The sequence below is a fragment of the Brachionichthys hirsutus genome, unplaced genomic scaffold, assembly GCF_040956055.1.
Source record: "Brachionichthys hirsutus isolate HB-005 unplaced genomic scaffold, CSIRO-AGI_Bhir_v1 contig_1463, whole genome shotgun sequence".
NCBI classification, from domain to species: domain Eukaryota; kingdom Metazoa; phylum Chordata; class Actinopteri; order Lophiiformes; family Brachionichthyidae; genus Brachionichthys; species Brachionichthys hirsutus.
In genome coordinates, this window is record NW_027180700.1 from 27,971 (window position 1) to 47,040 (window position 19,070).

General features: G+C 43.1%; 2 protein-coding genes across 2 annotated transcripts; one reads left to right on the forward strand and one right to left on the reverse strand.

Moving 5' to 3' along the window:
* Positions 1-12,402: 12,402 nt before the first annotated feature.
* Positions 12,403-15,829, reverse strand: LOC137916459 (transmembrane protein 144-like). Its single transcript, XM_068759481.1, has 12 exons — positions 15,790-15,829; positions 15,546-15,707; positions 15,325-15,447; positions 15,109-15,208; positions 14,940-15,020; positions 14,575-14,653; positions 14,346-14,425; positions 13,750-13,868; positions 13,502-13,621; positions 12,762-12,859; positions 12,599-12,652; positions 12,403-12,486 (listed from the first exon to the last, which is right to left on the reverse strand). Exons 1-12 carry the CDS (start codon positions 15,827-15,829, stop codon positions 12,403-12,405), a joined length of 1,140 nt encoding a protein of 379 aa, XP_068615582.1.
* Positions 15,830-16,664: 835 nt separating this feature from the next.
* On the forward strand, positions 16,665-19,058 carry LOC137916460 (Golgi-associated kinase 1B-like; the record flags this gene model as incomplete). Its single annotated transcript, XM_068759483.1, has 2 exons — positions 16,665-17,547; positions 18,939-19,058. Coding segments are annotated over exons 1-2 (1,003 nt in total), but the record flags the coding sequence as incomplete, so codon positions are not given.
* Between the last annotated feature and the right edge of the window lie 12 nt (positions 19,059-19,070).

The window sequence follows — 19,070 nt, forward strand, 5'->3', positions numbered from 1 at the left end:
ACTGTGCCACAGTTTTTAAACATTCAAAGTAATCATGAGGAGGTTGCGCGCGCGCAGAGGACGCTCTCTGTGCCGCGAATAAAGGATTTGTTTGCAGGGAGTGATATCTGCTGTGACACGCAGGGTAATCCATGCTTGCAAATTGATTCCTTTTATCTTTTTTTTTTGCACCCACAGACTACAAACGTCTCCCAGCCATCACCTGCACGCAGCTGTCGGAGTCTCACATGCACGTTCTTTCATTGCATAGAGCAAAAAGTGTTTGTGGAGTCCATGCTGCATCAATCAAAACTGTCAATTGTGTTGGTTCAAAAAAAGGAAAGAAAGAATGTAAAATTATTTAAAACTTTTATCTCGATTCCAAGACATAATGTATTTTTTATTTTTTTTGTATGCAAATGTATTTCATTTATTACGTTTATTTGGTTGTTTCAGTGCAGTTTTGCTTTGCTGCAGTGCAGTCGTTACATGTTGCACGACTCCACTGAGAAAAAAATCCTAGTCTGTGAACCCTCATTGACAATTGCAATAAACTGATTCTGATTCTGATTCTGATTCTGATCTCATCATTTATTTGAATATTTGACAAACCAGGCAGCAGCCCTGAGTCAGTTACCCAACTTCCTGCCCGGAACAGCTTCCATTCTATTCTCTGTAAAGCTGGCTCACCAATCGTAGCATAAAAATTGATTTCCAAGTCTTGAGGCAGATTGTGTATACCTATAGGTAGCTTGGCGTTCAAAACAACGACCCAGTGCTGTTCTATTCTCACTCTCATTGACAACCACTCAGGCTTCTCGTACAATTCTATGACCTTAGGGACAGAATGATAAACTGCATCACTGTGTTGGATTATTGCACTTTTTGCTGTCTGTGAGGCCGGGTAATCCATCATAATCTGACAACGGGGTTATAAACTGTGGGAGAAACCCGACCGCTTTTCCGGGGCCGGGTCTCGGAGGCAACGGTCTCAGCAGGGAGACGGTTACCTCCTCCTCTGGATTGTTGATTCACAAATATTAAAATGTGTTTTTCCTGCATAAATACACTATTGATTATATCTCTAATTTATCAATTTTTAGGAAGATGCTTCAGCACCGCTGAAAAGAAACGATGAATTCATGTTGTGTCCATTAATGACTCATTTTTATTGACTCCTTTTTCCATCTCAGGCTTGTGTTTGTGAATGTGCTCAGCGTCACGAAAGGATGATTATAAAGAAAACTGGAGAGATGATTTTACATCACGGTTGCTGTTCAGGACGTACGGCTGTGATGTCATAGTTCACATGGCAACAGTACAGTGATGTTTTCAGATGATTATGCATAATTAAAGTTGATTGCCATTACTAGGAAAATTGCTTGGCAGCCCATGAAGCAAAGAAAACCCTGATCTTCCCCAGATGAAATCCATTTGCAGCTTTCTCTGTGAGAGTCCAGGTACGTTTCAGTCACTTAAATGGAATAAAGCAGTTTCTTCTTTTAATTATATCAGATCAGAGGAATTCAAGGCATGAAATAAATATTTTCCATCACGTTACTGCAAAGCAGCTCCTTTCTGAAAGAGCGCTTATGATGAAAAAATAAATAGAAAAGAAAAGAGAGACAAATGTCAATATTCATCACAGGAAATTGAAATGATTGAATGGAAACGGTGAGAAAACAATTTTATCTCTGCTCGATTGCTGGAGGAGGTTCTCACCAATATCGCTGCAAGGCACAATTTACAGAGGAAAGACATTACTTTCTGTTCGCATTGCTGAAGTGACAGCATCCGGGGAAACTGAGTGACCCACGCTGAGGGACGACCTTCTCTCTTGCAGAAGTTACTTATTACAATAAAAGTGTGTATGACACATAATGCAGCGTGCCATAATATATAGGCATGTCCGGCCTTGCGGTAGGTTTGCTCTTTACTGAGTTACACTTCATTTGAAACATTTCAAATTGTATTTGGAAGTCATATTGCGTTAAAACTCAATTTGATATTGCTTCTGGCGTGTTTACCTCCACCAGGGCGGAGATGTTTTTGCCAGTGTTGATTTGTTTGTCTGGATTTTGATGAGGTTTTGCTGGTACGGCCCAGTAAAGACACCCCATTAGGTTTCGGTGTTGATCCGGATCATCATCTGGATCCCAGATTCTTTACCTCTGCTCTTATTTTGAAGGGCTTAAATCATGTTTGTGATAGTCTCCATATCTTTGTTTCCAGTTGATGATGAGACTATTTTTGGACTCTCTCGGTTATATCTGAACTGCGATTCCAATAGTCTCTCATTTCTTCACCATCACTTTGCAGAAATGGACAGATGGCACTAATAAAAATAAATGTTCCCTTTGCTTCATAAATAATATCTGAAATACGACACTAATACATGGCACAAGCTCGGCTACACATCAAGGTCTGATGTCAACCCAAGTAATATTCAATATCCGGTAATCTAGAGTGTTTAAAATTATGGGACTTTATATTAATTTCTGCAAAGAAATTAATGGATTACATTGATCTGAAACATTGATATAAAACCCAGGTGCTGTTATTAGCATAAAAACCTGGTGGCATGATTAAATAAAGAGATATTAAACAGATGCAGAATTCAACTGCATGAACTGGAACAACACGATTCATGTAATCTACTAAAAATGCATTCCTATGAGCTTAAATAGTTTTTCTTTGCAACCTTATGAATAATAAATAGTTTATTAGAGCAGAGGGAAACCTGGTGGCAACTTTTGTTTTGTTTTTTGTCCACGAGTAGTCGTGGATCACAGCTCATAACCGGAATAAAACTCTGACAGGAATCACGGTTCTCCTACAATGAAGGAGGAACTGGAATTAATAGACAATCCAGATACAATAAAAACAACACGAATCCGTATCCATTCATGTGTAATGTCAAAAGAAATGCTTGAATATCTGTGGAAGAAATTATTATCAGTCAAGCGCCAAAGAAATAATTGTTCAAACTCTTCCACTGGAAACTTTATTCCGTGGATGACACCAAGTAATCTTTCAGTGCATATTGAGATTGTGCTGCAGAGTTATGGAGGCTTTGTATGTATCCCAAGTTTCCAGTATTTGATGCTCTGAATAAAATACGCTGACTATCTGGGACAGCACTAAATCCAAAAGTCATTATTTCCAGTCGTGTGTCTTATTTTGACCCGTTAGATGACTCGATCATCGCACAGCAGGGAAAAATGAAAGCATAGCGATTTAAGTTAGAAAAGGAATCAGACAAAGCAGTGGGAATAAAGCCAATCCATGTGGACAGGCGGTCCATTTCTCGCTGTGCCTTTTTTGGGGGGTAAAACTGCTTGGTAGTTGTTTTTTTTTCATCAACCTGTGAATCAAAAATAATTTCACAGAGCTAAAAATATCAAAGCAGCTGCGCTGTGTTAGCAGGATGGCAACATTCCACATATTAAAGCACCATCCAAAGCATAAGGGTGCATCGTACTGTTGTGTACAGGAACCTGAAGATTACGTGCTTCACCTGATTTCTAACCCACATTTCTTTAATAAAACTCCCAACCCTGTTTTTTTTAAATAAAATGACAAAAGGTAAATGTAATAATAGGAAATCAAGAGATGAGCTTCAGTTTAGCCTCGTTCAAGTCAAACTTGGAGCATTAAAATCCTGTCGTGCCGCCCCCCAAGTGGCTAAGTATCTGTTAGTAACATCATTAAAATGTATTTTATTGTAGCCTTATCCAAAAATCCAAATATATGGATCACCCAGAAAAAAAAAAACTACTGCTCCTTGGTTCCAGGCCACTTGTGCTTGACCCTTTGTCCTTTATTCCAGAATCCAGACCCCTGAAAAGGACGGGCGATAGGTGGAGCAGTAAACTGGGTGACTTGATGTTCAAATACAGGTTGACGTGACAGATACGCGTGGGCTGCCTAAATCGGTAACATCAGTCCCACTGATGTTACCGTTCTCCATCTCATTTGTTCTCCGTGCTAAAGTGGATCTGCCACGTCCTTCTTGTTTCACGTGGAACAGAGCGATTTAAACAGAAACGCCAGAGGACACACCTCCGGACATTTCACATTTGGCCAAGGATGTATGTAAAAAAAAAATCATTCTTCTGCTCGGAGAATCTAAAAGTAACACAACACAAAGAGAACAAACGCGCCTTTTTCAATCCACATGGGGTTTTAGTCACATCCTGAACCAAAGCTGAGGATTCTCCCCCGCATGCTGCATCCCCATATATCCGTGTTTAGTTTATTTTACCATGGATGCAACATTTCAAATGAAACCTTTAAGGGTGGCATGAGAAATACCGCTGCAGGACTTTTGCTAAAATGAATCCACCTGTTTCCACCTCCGATGACCGACATGTGATTGTTTCTATTCCATTTCTTTTCTTTATGCTGATTATATGCTGTTCAGTCTCAGGAAGATAACTGCTTGCAACGATGTATTTTATCAATGCAGCTCATTTGTTGTGGAAAATGACAGGATATTGGAAAATCACCCTCGGGGGGGGGGGATGCACTTGAGAAATTCCAACTTCAATAGGATGATTCACTGGACGATAAACAGGAAATTCACTAATGAAGTGCAACTGGAACTGTTTTAGGGAGAAGGCTCTACGTTCCAGGGCTGTTTAGGGATTTCTGATATATTATACAACAAATGAGAAGCCAATGAAGAAGTCCTTTCACGGCACAATAGAAACGAATGACAGAGAACACAAATAAAAACCAATGAAGATAATAGACATATCAGAATTCCTCCTCACGACTGCGCATGCTGTTTTAATCTGCCGCCATACAAATCAACATAATATATTCAAACCACTGTTTCGTTTCTTTATGCAGCTTTATCGACATGAATGTTTAGTTCTGGTTCAATTATATTAGAAATTCTAATAGCTATTTATAGCAGAAGCAACAACTATATATTCCTACCATGCCTTCATAATTGACCTGCAGTAGATAGCATGCCGTGTGTCCAGCAGTGTAGCCTTGGCTGCGTGGAACTTATCGGAATCATTACTTGCGTGAAGCCCTTTGTTAGATTTATTTCTGTGAACCGGCCACGTCGAGGCTTAATGGAGTTTCTTCGAATCCTTTTTTCTTTGTACAGAACAGAGGACGTTTTCTTCTTACAGGAGCACAGACAGATTAGTATTTAGTAATGCTCCAATCTTTTGTGCAGAGGAAATTGAAATTAACTCAACCCACTCTCAATAAGTGTCACCATGAGAATTACGACATCCCTCTGGGTTCCTCTCTTCGATATCTTCACGGTCAGAAACAGAAATGCCTCCACTTCAAGGCTTTATAATCCATTGCACAACAATCGCATGTGGCAGGACATGACATAGCTTAAGAGTGTGTTTCTAGACTTCTTATTTCTAGACCAAACAACCTTGTTGAGATTTTAGAGAGAATTAAGGGCCTTTTAACGCTCAAACAGCCTGAAACATTGTTCTTTGCTTTTATGCCATGGCTGCCCATATTTCCAACTCTCTGCTGGGATATTTTAAGATTTCTTCACAAGTGAAATTATCTTTAAAAAAACAAAAAGGATACAGAAGTTCCTTAAATCTACATTTCTATTAATGGCCTACAGGGGGCGACACATCTGGATTAAAAAGGTGAAAGATATTGAAGGTGATAAGAAAAGCACCCGACTTCTTTGGTTGTGTTCTTAATCACTATCAAATCTCCAAAACTATGATGGAAAGTTCATTTTGTACGGACGCATTTAGGGCACAGTAAATGATAAAGGAGGGGTATGACTTTGGAGGTCCCCGTCCTTGTGTCATTTTGCAATTTTGCATTTTATTTCAAATAAAGAATAAATAGAAACCCACACTGCAAAAAGTTTGTCAGGTGTATTAGGTTAGGAGAGCATGTTGATGGTATCTTTATTATGTGGGCAGTTTTGATGTGAATTAATAAGATATTAATGAGGACATTTGAAAAGATAAATCACCCTCAGCATTACAGAACAAGCCAAAAGCAACACAATGATCAAATAGCTGAAGATGATCATTTTGATGATGGAGCTGTTCGACAGAATCATGACATCGCTGCTGCAGCGGTATTGAATTCTTCGGGTGGGAGATGCAAACGCTGCGTTATCCCATGAAATCCACCTTCGGCTTTATTCCTGCACAATCTAATCTATAGCGTGTCATGAACTCACTGTGAGGAGAATCTTTAACTCTTCATCGCCTCCTCCTCTTGCCTCCTCAGCTTTTCACCCCGGCAGCTCTGGGGTATTAGAATTCACTGTGAACACATTTTATGTTCCATCTCATCCACCTCGAACTCCAAGTCTGAGAAAACATTTGTTCAGTTGAGCCACATTTTCATCTTCCAACTAAAATCCTTGACATTCAGGCCCGGCTTCCCGCGCAGCAAAACTCTAATCTAAACCTGAAAGCAACTCGGAAGCCTTTCACTGAAGCTGTTGTCGCACAACGTCCAATGGAATTCGCCATGTTCAAGGACAAAAAGGACAACCAGACACCGCAAAACATGCTAGCAGGAATGCCAGCATGAACAATCCCAAAACGGTTTGCAGACAAACGACAGCCAGAATAATGATATCTCACACCTGGCCTTCAATTTATACATAATCTAGGAGAAAATGCGCTTCAGAAAGTAGCTTGAAAATGACATTTACTGCAGAGCAGCAGAATACATAAAAGTAAAAGTTTTGTAACAGTTTTTTCTGAGAGAATGAACGTTGACTACTTGCTGGCTTTGCTGACTTTCTTCATCTTACTTTAAATTAAGCGTTCTGACAATGCAGCCGGAGTTTGGAGTGGAATAGAAAAGTCAGTGCAGTGTGTGATTGCAGTGCGTTTTTCATCAACTCCATCTCCATCACCGGGAAGGAAATTAGAACTTAACGGATTGGAATTCACGGCTTTGCTTCGCAAGGTCGCTAAATAATGCAGCCATTAAAATTCAAATGTTTCATATTTGCCTTTTAATGCTTCCGTAATGTGAAATCACGTTTAAAGGATTTACGTTCAGACAGCCAATAAACTCCACGGTGAGTATTTGACAGTGGGAATGATGGAAATCTGCTCTTTAAACTCTTGTGCTGCTTTTCAGATTCTGTTTGTCACCCCCCCGCCTTGGTTCTTAGAAAACGCAGTGGGTGGGGCTAACAGGCCTGACTCCACCCACTTGTCCAACTAATTCATCACAAAGGGTTTATTTATTTTCAACGATTTAATCCCGTTTTCCAAATTCACTTCCTGCTTAGGCTGGAATATCCCAGAGCAGCAAACATACAGGTGATATGTGAGGCGAATATTAATGCATGCTAGCAGCATAGCGCCTGCAGGTATTATTAATGCAGCAGGCGCATCGCTAGTCCAAACTGACAGGGATCATATCGTTGAAGGGTATAGACTCTTATTTGTGACATAACAGCTATTAAGTTAAGGGTTGCGGATTGTTATTTTTAAGTATTTTACATAGTTATTTCTAAGTTGCTGATATAATTGGTATGGAAACAATTGAAGCTTAAGGCTCACAGCTTATCAACCTTTTCCAGGAGAGGGATAAAGCCTTGGCCAGAACTGAGCGTCGAAAGCTTCAGGTGATTGAAAAATGGCTCCATAACCTTTTTAGAAGTGCTTATTTTTAAGTAATAAGATGAAGGTCTACTCTTACAATCCTCCCAAGGCATTTGGTGTCAGAGCATCCCTACGTCCTCCTGTAAAAGCTTTACTCTATCATTTCAATTGTGAAGCCTTGGAGGACCCTGAACCCTTATAAACCCCTGATGGTGCATTTACGGGGACATGTTTTTTCCACCATTAGGAGACCTTCAAGGCCTTTCATCATAATTTTTCCCTGGAAGGTTCCGAAGAGCAGAGAGGCCAGGATTTATATAGCGACACCGCAGGAGCCACGCAGGAGTCACGTCAGGCAAGGCTAAAATGTCCTTGGATAATTTGTTCATGTAAAAAAAAGAAAGTTTATTTATAAATATAACGTTTTTGTCCCCTTTTTTAACCCTTTAAGCAGAAGCAGGGTGAAAATGGGCAGCGCATGGATAAGCTAAACAGGGTTTAACTAGAAAAGCACTCGGCAAGCGCAGACCTCCGCCAAGCACCTCAGTCGCCCATATTGTGATTTAACAAAAAGTTCAATGTGATCCATAATCCAGCATCTCTTCTGGATCATCACCAAAATGTAATAATCTGTTCCCAGTAACAATCCCAACATGTCCTGAAACTTTTATGAAGTTCTGTCAGTAATTTCTTGAGTTACGTTGCTTACAGACAGACAGGCAGACATAAATGGCAGCAAAAACAAAAAAAGCCGCCACTGTCATGACGCTAGCTGCTAGCACCACATAGTCTCCTCCATAGACGGATGTCCTATCGTCTCCATTGAACGGGGATCCATAATTTTTCAACACCGTTATTCCTTTATTCTTAATTCAGAAGCAAGATCCACAGCTGCGGCACCAGACCCGTTTTATATGGAAATGTAGGCAGGGCCTGAAGCAGAAAGCCTCAGTTGAGAGAGGAAGTTGATAACCGCCAATGTCAAACATGTTATCTTATTAAAGGGTTTTAGGATTGTCGGGCAGCTTAGTCATGGAAAGTGGAAATATCAAATGCTTCATTCTATATCCCTGCAGTGCGTATTCTGTGTGCAGCCGACCTTGTAATATGAAGCACAGCATTGACCCCGAGGGTGCCTTTATTAGCACTCATTCATTATTTAATCTCTTTGTGTTTGTTTTTTAATATATCACACTTCCTTTTCTTAGAGCACTCTATAAATAAAATAAGCAGACATGGGCTGTTTTCCTTTTTGTTGACCGAGGTCCGAACCGCCAGCTCGCTCATTGACATGGTGGGATATCTCCTGACGGCTTAGTTCTGAGTCTATCGTGAAATATAGGAAGCTGCGGGACTCATAGCTAGAGGCCACTGAATTGCAAAATAGAAATATCCACTAACCTGGAAGGTTAGCTGTCAATCACTCTGACCCCGCTGTACATAAAAAATACAGCCGTACCAGCGAGACAGGATAATTTGTTCAGCTACTGCTGTGGAGTTCGGGTTAGAGTCCTCACAATACTTTGAGTCAAGCATCCAGACTGCTTGTTAGTTTTAGTATTAAAGGGTGTGACTGCGTGCTAGTCAAGGAATAACTTATAAGAATAACTTTTCAGGCTAACAACAGTCGGTGAAGACAACGATAAGGCCAATTGGGGGGGGGGGGGGGGCAACTGTACGACCGTCCCAAAAACCCCACCTTCTGCCCCCACCCACACGTTCACGGCATCTCTCAATGAGCTGTTTATCTGCCACGGGAGAAAGTGCCACAGCTGCAGTTTTGCATGTGATGCGAGGAAGAGGCTGTAACCATGCTGATCAAACCTCGGTATATGTTTCCACGGCGACACAGCTTGAGCAAATGATTTAATAAAATGTTCTGTTTTAGTGGGGGCTTAATAAATGTCCCGAGTAGTTTATACTGTTTCTGTAAAGTTCACCTTTTTTTTCAGCCAAAGGTTAGGAAGAAAGAATAAAGAATAATTAACTGGCTCGCTGTGATGCTGTGGGACAGTCGCTCATATGAATGTGTACCCGACTGCTCTTACCACACATGCAAAGATGGAAAATGTATCTTAACTCCCTTATGAAATTAAATGTGCAGTTTTGGACAGGTCTTGTCTTCCTATGTTATAGATTCCCATCAAAAAAATGCATTAAAAATACAATGGTAGAAGAGATGCAGCCATGCAAACACAGACCGGAACAACCAGACACAATGAGATAAAATGATGGTGAGGTGAAGATAAAAGTCAAAATGAAAGGTGAAGGTTGTGAAGGTAAGGCAAGATGCAACTCAATTGGGTTCTGCAGTACAAAGAATACATCAGTGGATAAAGAGACTCAGCGTCTTCTTTTCAGAATGAGAATTCCTTCTCTACAATTTCTAATTCTTTCCTTGATGCTTTTCTTCTGCTGCTCGTCTAATTTGATGGCTGCTGATCCCCCCCCCCCCCCCCCCCGTTGGGTCCTCTTCCTGCACCACCTGCTCTCACAGTATCATTGCTTGGTTTATTGCTGTGCATTTCTCCCCATGTTTCAGCGTTATGACTCGCCTCAGCCCTAGTTTTCACCGAAGGCGTGTCTTGTCCTCATTTTTGACTCTGCTTTCTTATTTTTTTTATTTTATAATTGTTCATCTCCTTTGAAATAAACGCATCAGGTTCCCATGCATTAATCCTACATGTCACACAAAAATGGGATTACATTCTGGACACGGAAGAGGAGCTGTTGCTTGCTCCAGAAGATTAGGATCCTAATAAATAGGTGATTATGTTTACTTTCCCCCACCAACATTAAACAGATGAAATAATAACCAGTTTAAATAGGATGGAAATATTGAAACAATCAAGTGTTGGTATAAATACTGGAATAGGATTCGACTGACCGACCGTGATCTGCAGTTTATGCTGACAGATTCCAAAGATGCATAACTCTTACATTTATTCAGTTTAAAGACAAACTCTCTCAAATATTCAACCCGATGCAATTTTTTTATTCGAAGGTGGCAGCTGCCGCCTCCTCCTCCGCTGCCTCTTGTGTTATTCATCCAGAACTGAAACATTAATTTCACACCTTTCTGCCGCCTGTCACTACAAACGCTCTTGTTGAGCTCACTTCCCCGTCGATGGACAGATGTTCACTTCCTGTCAGGTTGACCATCCGTCATCATTTCCCTCTCTGCAACTTAACTACTTGAAGAGGAAAATTAAATGGTGGATATACTTGCGGCTTTTCTTCCATTTTCGGTGATGTATTTTCTGCAGCATAATTAAAGTGCTATGGAAAACATCCAATGAAAAATAATCTTAGACAAAATCCTCGATTTTCTAAATCCGTCTTAGTTGAGGCGTTTATAAAAATATGCATGGACTACAGCTCCTGATTGCAATTCTGTGATGCAAAAAAAGCAACAGACACAACAGCAGGATCGTTTTGTTCTCAGCTGTTGGCCTTTTGCGTTCTTTGCACGTAAAAGAATGAAAGACTTGGCCCCAATGCTGTAAAGACCATAAAGTTGGTGCTTAATTGTCTCAACATAAAAAGGCAGGCAGAAAAGTCAGACCATAAATTATGTTTGTGATTTTGGTGCCATAATTGATTTTTATGGAGAAGAGTAGTAAATAGCGTCTCCTGGAAGCAGATCATGTTCCCAGCTCGCTCTCATTTCATCACACACGCACACAAAGCCTTTTGTTTCTTACGACCCAGAGGGCTGGCATCGTCATCCTGTTGAAGGGCACCAAATGTTCTTTTCAAGCTCAAAGTCAGAAACCGGTAAATACAGGTCCAGGTTCACTAAAGGCCACCTTCGATTGAATGCCTCCATCTACACGCAAGCAGCAGAAAGCTTTCATAAAGCCAAAGGCACTCTACGAGCTGCGTGAACCAGCGACACTGTCCGACGTACTGATGAGCAAATGAGTACAGGGAAATGGTAAAGTCAAATATCTGCTTTCTATCTTGCCCTTTCTAAACAAGCATGCGCCGCAACTGGCGCGAGAGTCATTTTAGACACCAACTTTGGCCATTAATTACTGGAGCTTATCAGAAGCCCTGATGGGTTTATCTTTTAATTAACAGTGATGAAGGGAACTGAAGATAGCGACAGCTATTATTAGCTTGGCTGTAAAGAATCTGGCACAAATGGCCGATTTAAAAACACGGTTCGGAATTTTAGCACAATTAAAAACGCACAGGGTATCGTCAGACAAATGCAGCTTTTGATTCTTTGTTCTGTCACCCAGTTTAGACGCAATTGAACAAGCTCTGTTGTGGCCCAGTTAAACTAGCAGTTGCATTTCCTGACATTTAAACTGTTGCCATAGGAAACCCAAGCGAACATTTTGTTCCATCTGAACATCCAGAGGAGGAAGCAGGGTCATCTTGTTTTTTGTTATTCAGCTTAGTCTCCTTTTACCGTGACCGATCTCGCTTAGCGTCAAAGTCCGATCGCCGAAAAAGGTCATTGTCAGAAACACAAGTTTTAGTCGTACATTATTTTTGACAAATACTGGTCTTACATTTGGATTAGAGTTTAACAGCGAGCCAGCCAGGTTAATTTTCTTTCCAAAAGACAAAACTCAGATCGGTGCAAAACAGACCTTTAGAATTTAAATGTATAAAGAAAAAAAAAAAAAGGACGAAGCCAATATATTTTGTTCATTTAATCAGTCCAACAACAGACCTCGTTCAAAGATCAAATGTTTCAGGTGGTTCACAATGGACATTTGCAACCCATTTTAAGATCCACCACAGATGAGTTTAAACAGGTTTTATCACACAGAGGACACTTCTCCAATTGAGGGTCAACAGGTACGTCTGACAGTTACTTTCGTTAGCATCAGAGCTTGGAGATGGCCGTCAACAAGGAACCAATCAGCACGAAGCAGGAACCCAAAATGTAGAGGATGAAGTTAGCCGTCCCCTGAGGAAGGAGATGAATACAGATTTCAGTGATGCCCCAGCTGTAGACTCAAACCATTAAGGAGTATTAAAAGGTCTTAGAGCTTTATCCAGGTCAGCGGTGGGATCCTTACCTTAACCTCTTTAAACACCAAGGAGCCCCACATCCCTGCAACCAGTCCACATCCCTGCAGAGGAGAAAGCAAACCAGCCCAGTAACCATTAATCAGAGCAACGTAATGGGGTATTCATTTCCAACAAGCAGCCCACTGAGCCGTCAGGACATGATGCACTTACAGCAGTCACAATAGGAATGGTAACAACCGGGCTCAAGTAGTTACAGGCCAGGAACCAGCTGTATGTGGCTGACGCCCACATCACACCAGACAGGAGACCTGCAGGGCAAAAAGGAGACAAGCTAGTTCTGACTCAAATGCACGACAGGTAAAGCGTTCAATGCTCACTTATGCAGCAAAGCAAACTAAACATTCAATAAGCGCCCAATAAAGGGTTAAGAGGTCACCATGAATTCCTTATCTGCAAACAGCCATCCCCCCAAATGTTGAACTCATTCTGCTCCATTTAACCCCTCCATTCATTGCAGTTCCACAAGTGGATGAGAAATGTCAATGTTACTAATTTCATTCAAGTAGAGGTCCACTTCCCAGCATCCCCCCCCCCCCCGAGCTGGAAACCAAAGGACTTGTCTAAATGCAAGCGGTTTCGGGGGACAGAGGGCAGGCTCTCTACCCTCAGCATTTTATCTGGTTCAACATGTCCTCAGACGAGGAAGCAGCTCAGCAAAAGGAAGCCGCTGCATTTCCTCGGATTCTTCCAGCCATTCGTCAAACTTGGGCTATTTTTGGACAGTCCTTTTGCCCCTTGTGCACAACAGCTTGGATAATAAAAAGGGTATACTGAACTCTCTCCAGTTTGAATTACCCACTTGCTCTCCCCTGTTCCGTTCCATGCACATGACATTCCAATATTGATGCCACTCAGATCATACAGCGCTTCCGATTAACTGCCCTTCTTACCAGGTAGGATGGCTCTGGAATAGATTCTGGGCCGGTTATTCATGACAGCGCAGTAGATGGCAAAATACACGGTGCTCGTGGCAAAAATGCCAGAGCACTGTGCGTAGACGTAGTCCAGGTCTGTGGGGAGGACAGAGGGTTCATATTTTATCCTCGAGTAGAAAGTCCTTTCAACGAAGGCACGACACCAACTGTGTGATGTTCCTAAATATCTGCAGGTAAATTGATAAGGGTCACACAGAACATACCGTAATTACTGGCTCCGTGGAACACGCTGTTGAGACACGAAGTGTGGCTCTTAATGTACAGGATGGGTATGAAGGTGGAGCCGTAGAGCAGACCCGAAAACACAGCAAGCAGGGAGCCACTGGAAAGACGTTCACGGTCGGAGCGTTAGATCGCCATGACGCTGCTGCATCTTGTGAATGCAGGGAACAGGTGAGGACATCGCATAGCAGGACTGAATGTGCATCTTCAACTTGGGACGAGTATAAATACAGCAAGAATTTAAATAAAAACGGGGTAAACTTGCACTTCTTAAGTCCATAACTGTTTTTACGGCATTCGTCGAATGATCTTTTTCTTTTTGCGTTTCCCACTGAGATCAAAGTGTTCTGAGAGTCTTAATGAAAAGCACGATTTGCAAGTTTAAAGAAACACGTGCTCAGACAGTTTACAGGGTGGCCAGCAGCAGCCGCAGAATAATTAATGCCTCTGGTGAAAGCTTAGACTCGCTTTAAAATCTGTTACCCTCCAGGAAATGTTCCTCCGTTTTATGAACCTTCCCTCTGTGCCGTTCACCAACTTGTAATATTTGTGCAGACCGCCAACGAGTTGGGCTCACATTATCCGCCTGGCTCTTGGTCCAATGTTATCTATCCAGAACACTGAGGAACTGGGGCCGCTGCTGCCCGAGTGCATTCTCTGCAGAGAGGGAGCGCATGCAAATAAGGCATCATAACGCAAAGAGAAAGAATACACAGACGTTTCCTCGTTCCCTTTGAGAATATCGGCGATTTTATAATTTGCTTGGGGCGTGGTGTCAAATAAACCGAAGCCAACAAAGTACTCACCCTGTCGATCAATAGTGGGATCGATTCAGAGTTGGGATGCAGCTCCGCATCAGTCTTCACAAAGAAAAAGATCAGGCCACTGGAACAAACACAAAAACAAGTCACATCCAGAGTCCACAAGCTAAACGGTGATTTTTGTTGCCTCAGATTAAGGACACAGATTCCCCAACATATTTCAACAGTTTGCTCTTACAAGATATTAAAGTATGCAAATGAGGACAATTCATGTCTGGACACACTCAAGTTCAAACTCCAGAAACGCAGAGACTTGGGCGTCACCTTCCCATCAGCACTTTTGACCCAAATGACACGTTGGCCAAGTAAAGATAAAAGTTTACATTTAGCGCTGCTGCCTTTCGCTTTACCTGAACAAACACATCCCGACTCCACAGTAATTCAGCACCGGCCTGGCGACCTCAATCGGAGTGATCCCAAACCAGCCAAATCTGCAAGAAGAGAAGCCAGCCCATGATCAAATTCACACCATCTTTATTTTCCAATCTGGGTGGAAGAAGACGCGGCGACCCGGCTCACCTTGAACTCGCCCAGCCCATCAGCAAGTTTGTAGAGCTCCAAATCAAAACGCCAACAGCGAGGCCTACTGCTTTCACAATTGGAATGACCGCTAGATTCGCTGTCGATGACAGGAAGAGCAAGGACGATGCGTTTAGAACCCACAGCCGTCCCGGAGGCGACTCGATTAAACTAAATGAAGCGAGCTTAGGAACGTTTGCTTTCAGGAGACAGTACCTGTGGCCCAGAGGACGCCTCCAACCATCGCCAAAGGGTAGAATTTAGGAGACTGAAGCAACAGGTTTCCAATCATAGACACGACCCATATGGACGCACAGGTTATCCACTGGAGAAACATACCTGCAGGGAACAGCACACGGGTGATGAGAGTTCCTGCAGCAGCCGGTGAGTCCTTCAAACATTTTGAACGTCAGATACTGCATCCGCTTTGTGCTTACCGTCTCCCATCTCGATTTTTTTCACCGGAACAAGGTTGCTTCCATACAGGACCACCGAAAACACACTCGCAGTGATCCCATAGGCAAAGTGGCTCAGGTTGGTTGAGCTAAAATTCGACTCAAGCATTTTATGTTTGCTGGCATTTTCCTCACTTCTTGCACCTGAAAGAATTTTCAAACCAAACAAATGGTTGATGGCGGATTCCCGGACACCTCTCCGTCGTCACAGCTGAACTTAACGTACCTTTTTCCGTGCTGCATTCATTCCTACGGCAGCTCGCCATGAATAATAAGACCAGTAAAATCGATGTGTGCATGTATTTGACCCAAACCATGTTAAAACTAAAGATCGACCTGTCCACAGCCACGCGTCTGCCCAGGTGAGGCCTGACTCCCAACCAGGTGCTGCCAATTACCTCAGCACTCCATCTGGCGTTTAAATAGTCAACTTCTTAGCCACAAATCTGTACCAATATTTAAATAATAAATTTATTATTTTAAGGGTGGAGGTTAGCTTATGCTAAATGGTTGTATATCATGCTGTAGCTGTGCGGGAATCTTATTTTTAAATCAATTTTGTCTCCACAGGCTGCTCAGAGAAAACTTAAGAGTTCCAGCAGATGTCGCTTTAAACGCGTGGGAGCGTAATGGATCAAGGGTGACCGTCGGTTCACGTTAAAATCCGCGTAATGAACCCACACATTGGCCTCTGACGCATCTATTTAATTTATACAAAATAACACCCACATATAGTCCGCAGCGTCCCCGAAAGACGCCACTGTGCGTAAAACCATTTTTCTCTGTTATATGATATTCCCACATATCGGCATGGGAGCAACTTTATAACTTTATATTTTGTTCCTTCGTGGACTAAAGCATCAGAACATTCTGAAGTCTCTGAGATCCTCGTGGGTGTACTAATGCGGACAATCCACTGAGCTGCATGCGCGTTCCCAGCCCGACCATGCCCACAGGTTCTCTCCGCGCGTAATGTGACCGCAAACCCTTCCTTCCTTCCTTCCACATCCAGCTTTGGAAGTTGCGAGCTCCTCCTAGTTGGAGGTCGTCGCACCATAAAAAAAAAGCAGACATGGAACAATGACAATATCATAAACTCTAATGGGGAAATCTCGCTGTCCCGGTCTCTGCTTCTCTTTTCTAAAACCGACCGGCATTTTCCTAAAGTGTTCTCTTCCAAAAACGACTCTGATCATCGGCAGCGCGTGCGTCCTTTATCTGCTTTTTGCGGTTTCACGAGTGGGACATTCTCAGCATCGCCGGGACAGAAGGATTTACAAAATCAAGAATCAAAACACCCGTGGGTTGTATCATTTGGACGTCGGCGATGCGCAGCAGCAGGATCCCGTGGATTTACAGGCTGGTGCCAGCTTCGGGGTCCCCACGCGGTTCGACGTGGTGTACATAACCCTGAAGTCCAAGCGCTTGAAACCTGCAAACATTCGAGGTACAATCAGGCCGAAACTTCGGAGAAAAGTGAGAAGGACGAAGCCAGCTGATTCAGCTTTTACGCAGCGCCGACGCGCCGCCTTGGAGCGGGACGCGGGCCAAATTAAGCACAACTTTGCTTCCTTGGGGGAAACACGGGATGTGGAATATAAATCTTTGGATATAACGCATACATTTCACATAAATGAACACACAGACTCGTCCGGTAGTTCTATTCGCATTTACAGCCAGAGGGCACCGCCGTGGCTCAGCCCACGGGACGTGGAATCCATGCGCTTTCTAGCGGATGCCAAAATTTTGCGCGTCAAAGAAGTTTCTCATGGAGGCTTTCCGTCCTTTCTGATATTTGAGGGCGACACAGGCGGCTTAGTTACGAACCCAAACCACACAAAGCTGCGCGCCATATGCGGAGCGCAGTGTGGAGTCATCAGCAGCCCCGTGGACACCGCCGAGGTCTTCGCCTTCCATCTGGACAGAGTGCTGGGCCTCAATAGGACGTTACCGGCCGTGAGCAGGAAATTCAGCTTTTTGCACGGTATGTTAACAGATTAGAGGTCAAAGTTCAGCCAAAGTCATCCATATAACTGTGCCTCTGCTGCGGATCCCTGACGATGAAGACAAGGGAGGGAGGGAGAGCGAATCAGAGCAAGCGATGAAGGTCAGGATGACTGTCTGGGGGGGAATGACTCACCTAGTTTGATTGGTTTCTTTTCTGCCTTGGAAGTGGAATTTATTTGGGGGGAGGAAGAATCTAAAGTGTACATTCTGAGGTCGGTTTGTTACTTCATCTGGTTACCCACGCGTCTCGGCGAAGGGACATTAGACACGTGTTCTGTTTCTGAAGGTGAATCCATTTAAATATGTCTGAGTGCTCAGATGCTGTGATGATAATCCAACAGCCTGCTTGCAACCACGTGCTGAAAGTCCATTTGTGCTCGAATCTGTGTATCAGCCACTTCCTGTAAAGGCCAGCCAGAAACAAGAGCCCCTCCAGGAACATTTAAAAAACACAGTTTTGAAGTCAAAAGAGCTGAAAGAGCTGACCTGATCGATAAAACTGTGATCATTGTGGGAGAAAATCACTCAGCAACCCTTCAGCTTTCAGCACCATAAAAGCGCAGTTCAGAAAAGAAAAGATCCATGTTCTGGGGCTGTAGAGTTATTAACGATAGACAGAGAACTGCACCAAACGCTCAGCAGGGTGCCACTGAGCACGCTCATCCAAATGTTACCATTAATCCATTCATAACTAACTGCTGAGCAAAAAAAACATCTCTTTTACGCTACCTCAAATGATAAAATAGGTCTGGTTTAAACTCATATGAAGCCAGTTTTGCATCTTGGGTGAGAAATAGAGGATTCTTTCTGCTCTTTGGTGCCTCTGACCCTTTTCTCATGTACCAGAAAAAAGTGTCGCATGAGCAAGTCTTTGCACTTAATTGTTTCATCATTCATTTCATTTTCTAACCGCTTATTCCGCTATCGGGTCGCGGGCCAGGCTGGAGCCAATCCCAGCAGTCAACGGGCGAGAGGCAGGGGACACCCTGGACAAGACGCCAGTTCATCGCAGGGCAACACAGAGACAGACAACCAGCCACACACACACTCACACCTATGGACAATTTAGTGTCACCAATCAGCCTAGGCCGCATGTCTTTGGAGGTGGGAGGAAGCCGGAGAACCCGGAGAGAACCCACGCAGACACGGGGAGAACATGCAAACTCCACACAGAATGGCCACAAGCCGGGGACGAACCCGCGACCATCTCGCTGTGAGGCAACAGTGCTTGCCACCGAGCCGCCCCTCACTTAATTGTTGGATCTCAGAATTTTTTTTATTACGAGATAAATGTAAAGGTTTAAAACTCAGACCAGACTCAAGATTTGCGGAAAATTGATCATATACCCTTTTATCCTCCCACTTTAGGAGGCCAGTCATGTCCCGTGGCATCATGGGATGCATCCCTCTACCCAGAAGGCCTCATTGCAGGTCGGTCCACGGTGAAGTTGACGTGGGGAGAATACCAGAGCGCCCTGAAACACCGATGTTGGTACAAAA

Bases quoted from the DNA above. Each gene is read 5' to 3' on its own strand.
- LOC137916459 (XM_068759481.1), bottom strand. From the start codon at position 15,829: ATGGCGAGCTGCCGTAGGAATGAATGCAGCACGGAAAAAG. The intron at 15,209-15,324 runs GTACTGTCTCCT...TGTCATCGACAG, and splicing joins AGGCGTCCTCTGGGCCACAG to CGAATCTAGCGGTCATTCCA. The intron at 14,654-14,939 runs GTAAAGCGAAAG...TGTTTGTTCCAG, and splicing joins GTCGGGATGTGTTTGTTCAG to TGGCCTGATCTTTTTCTTTG.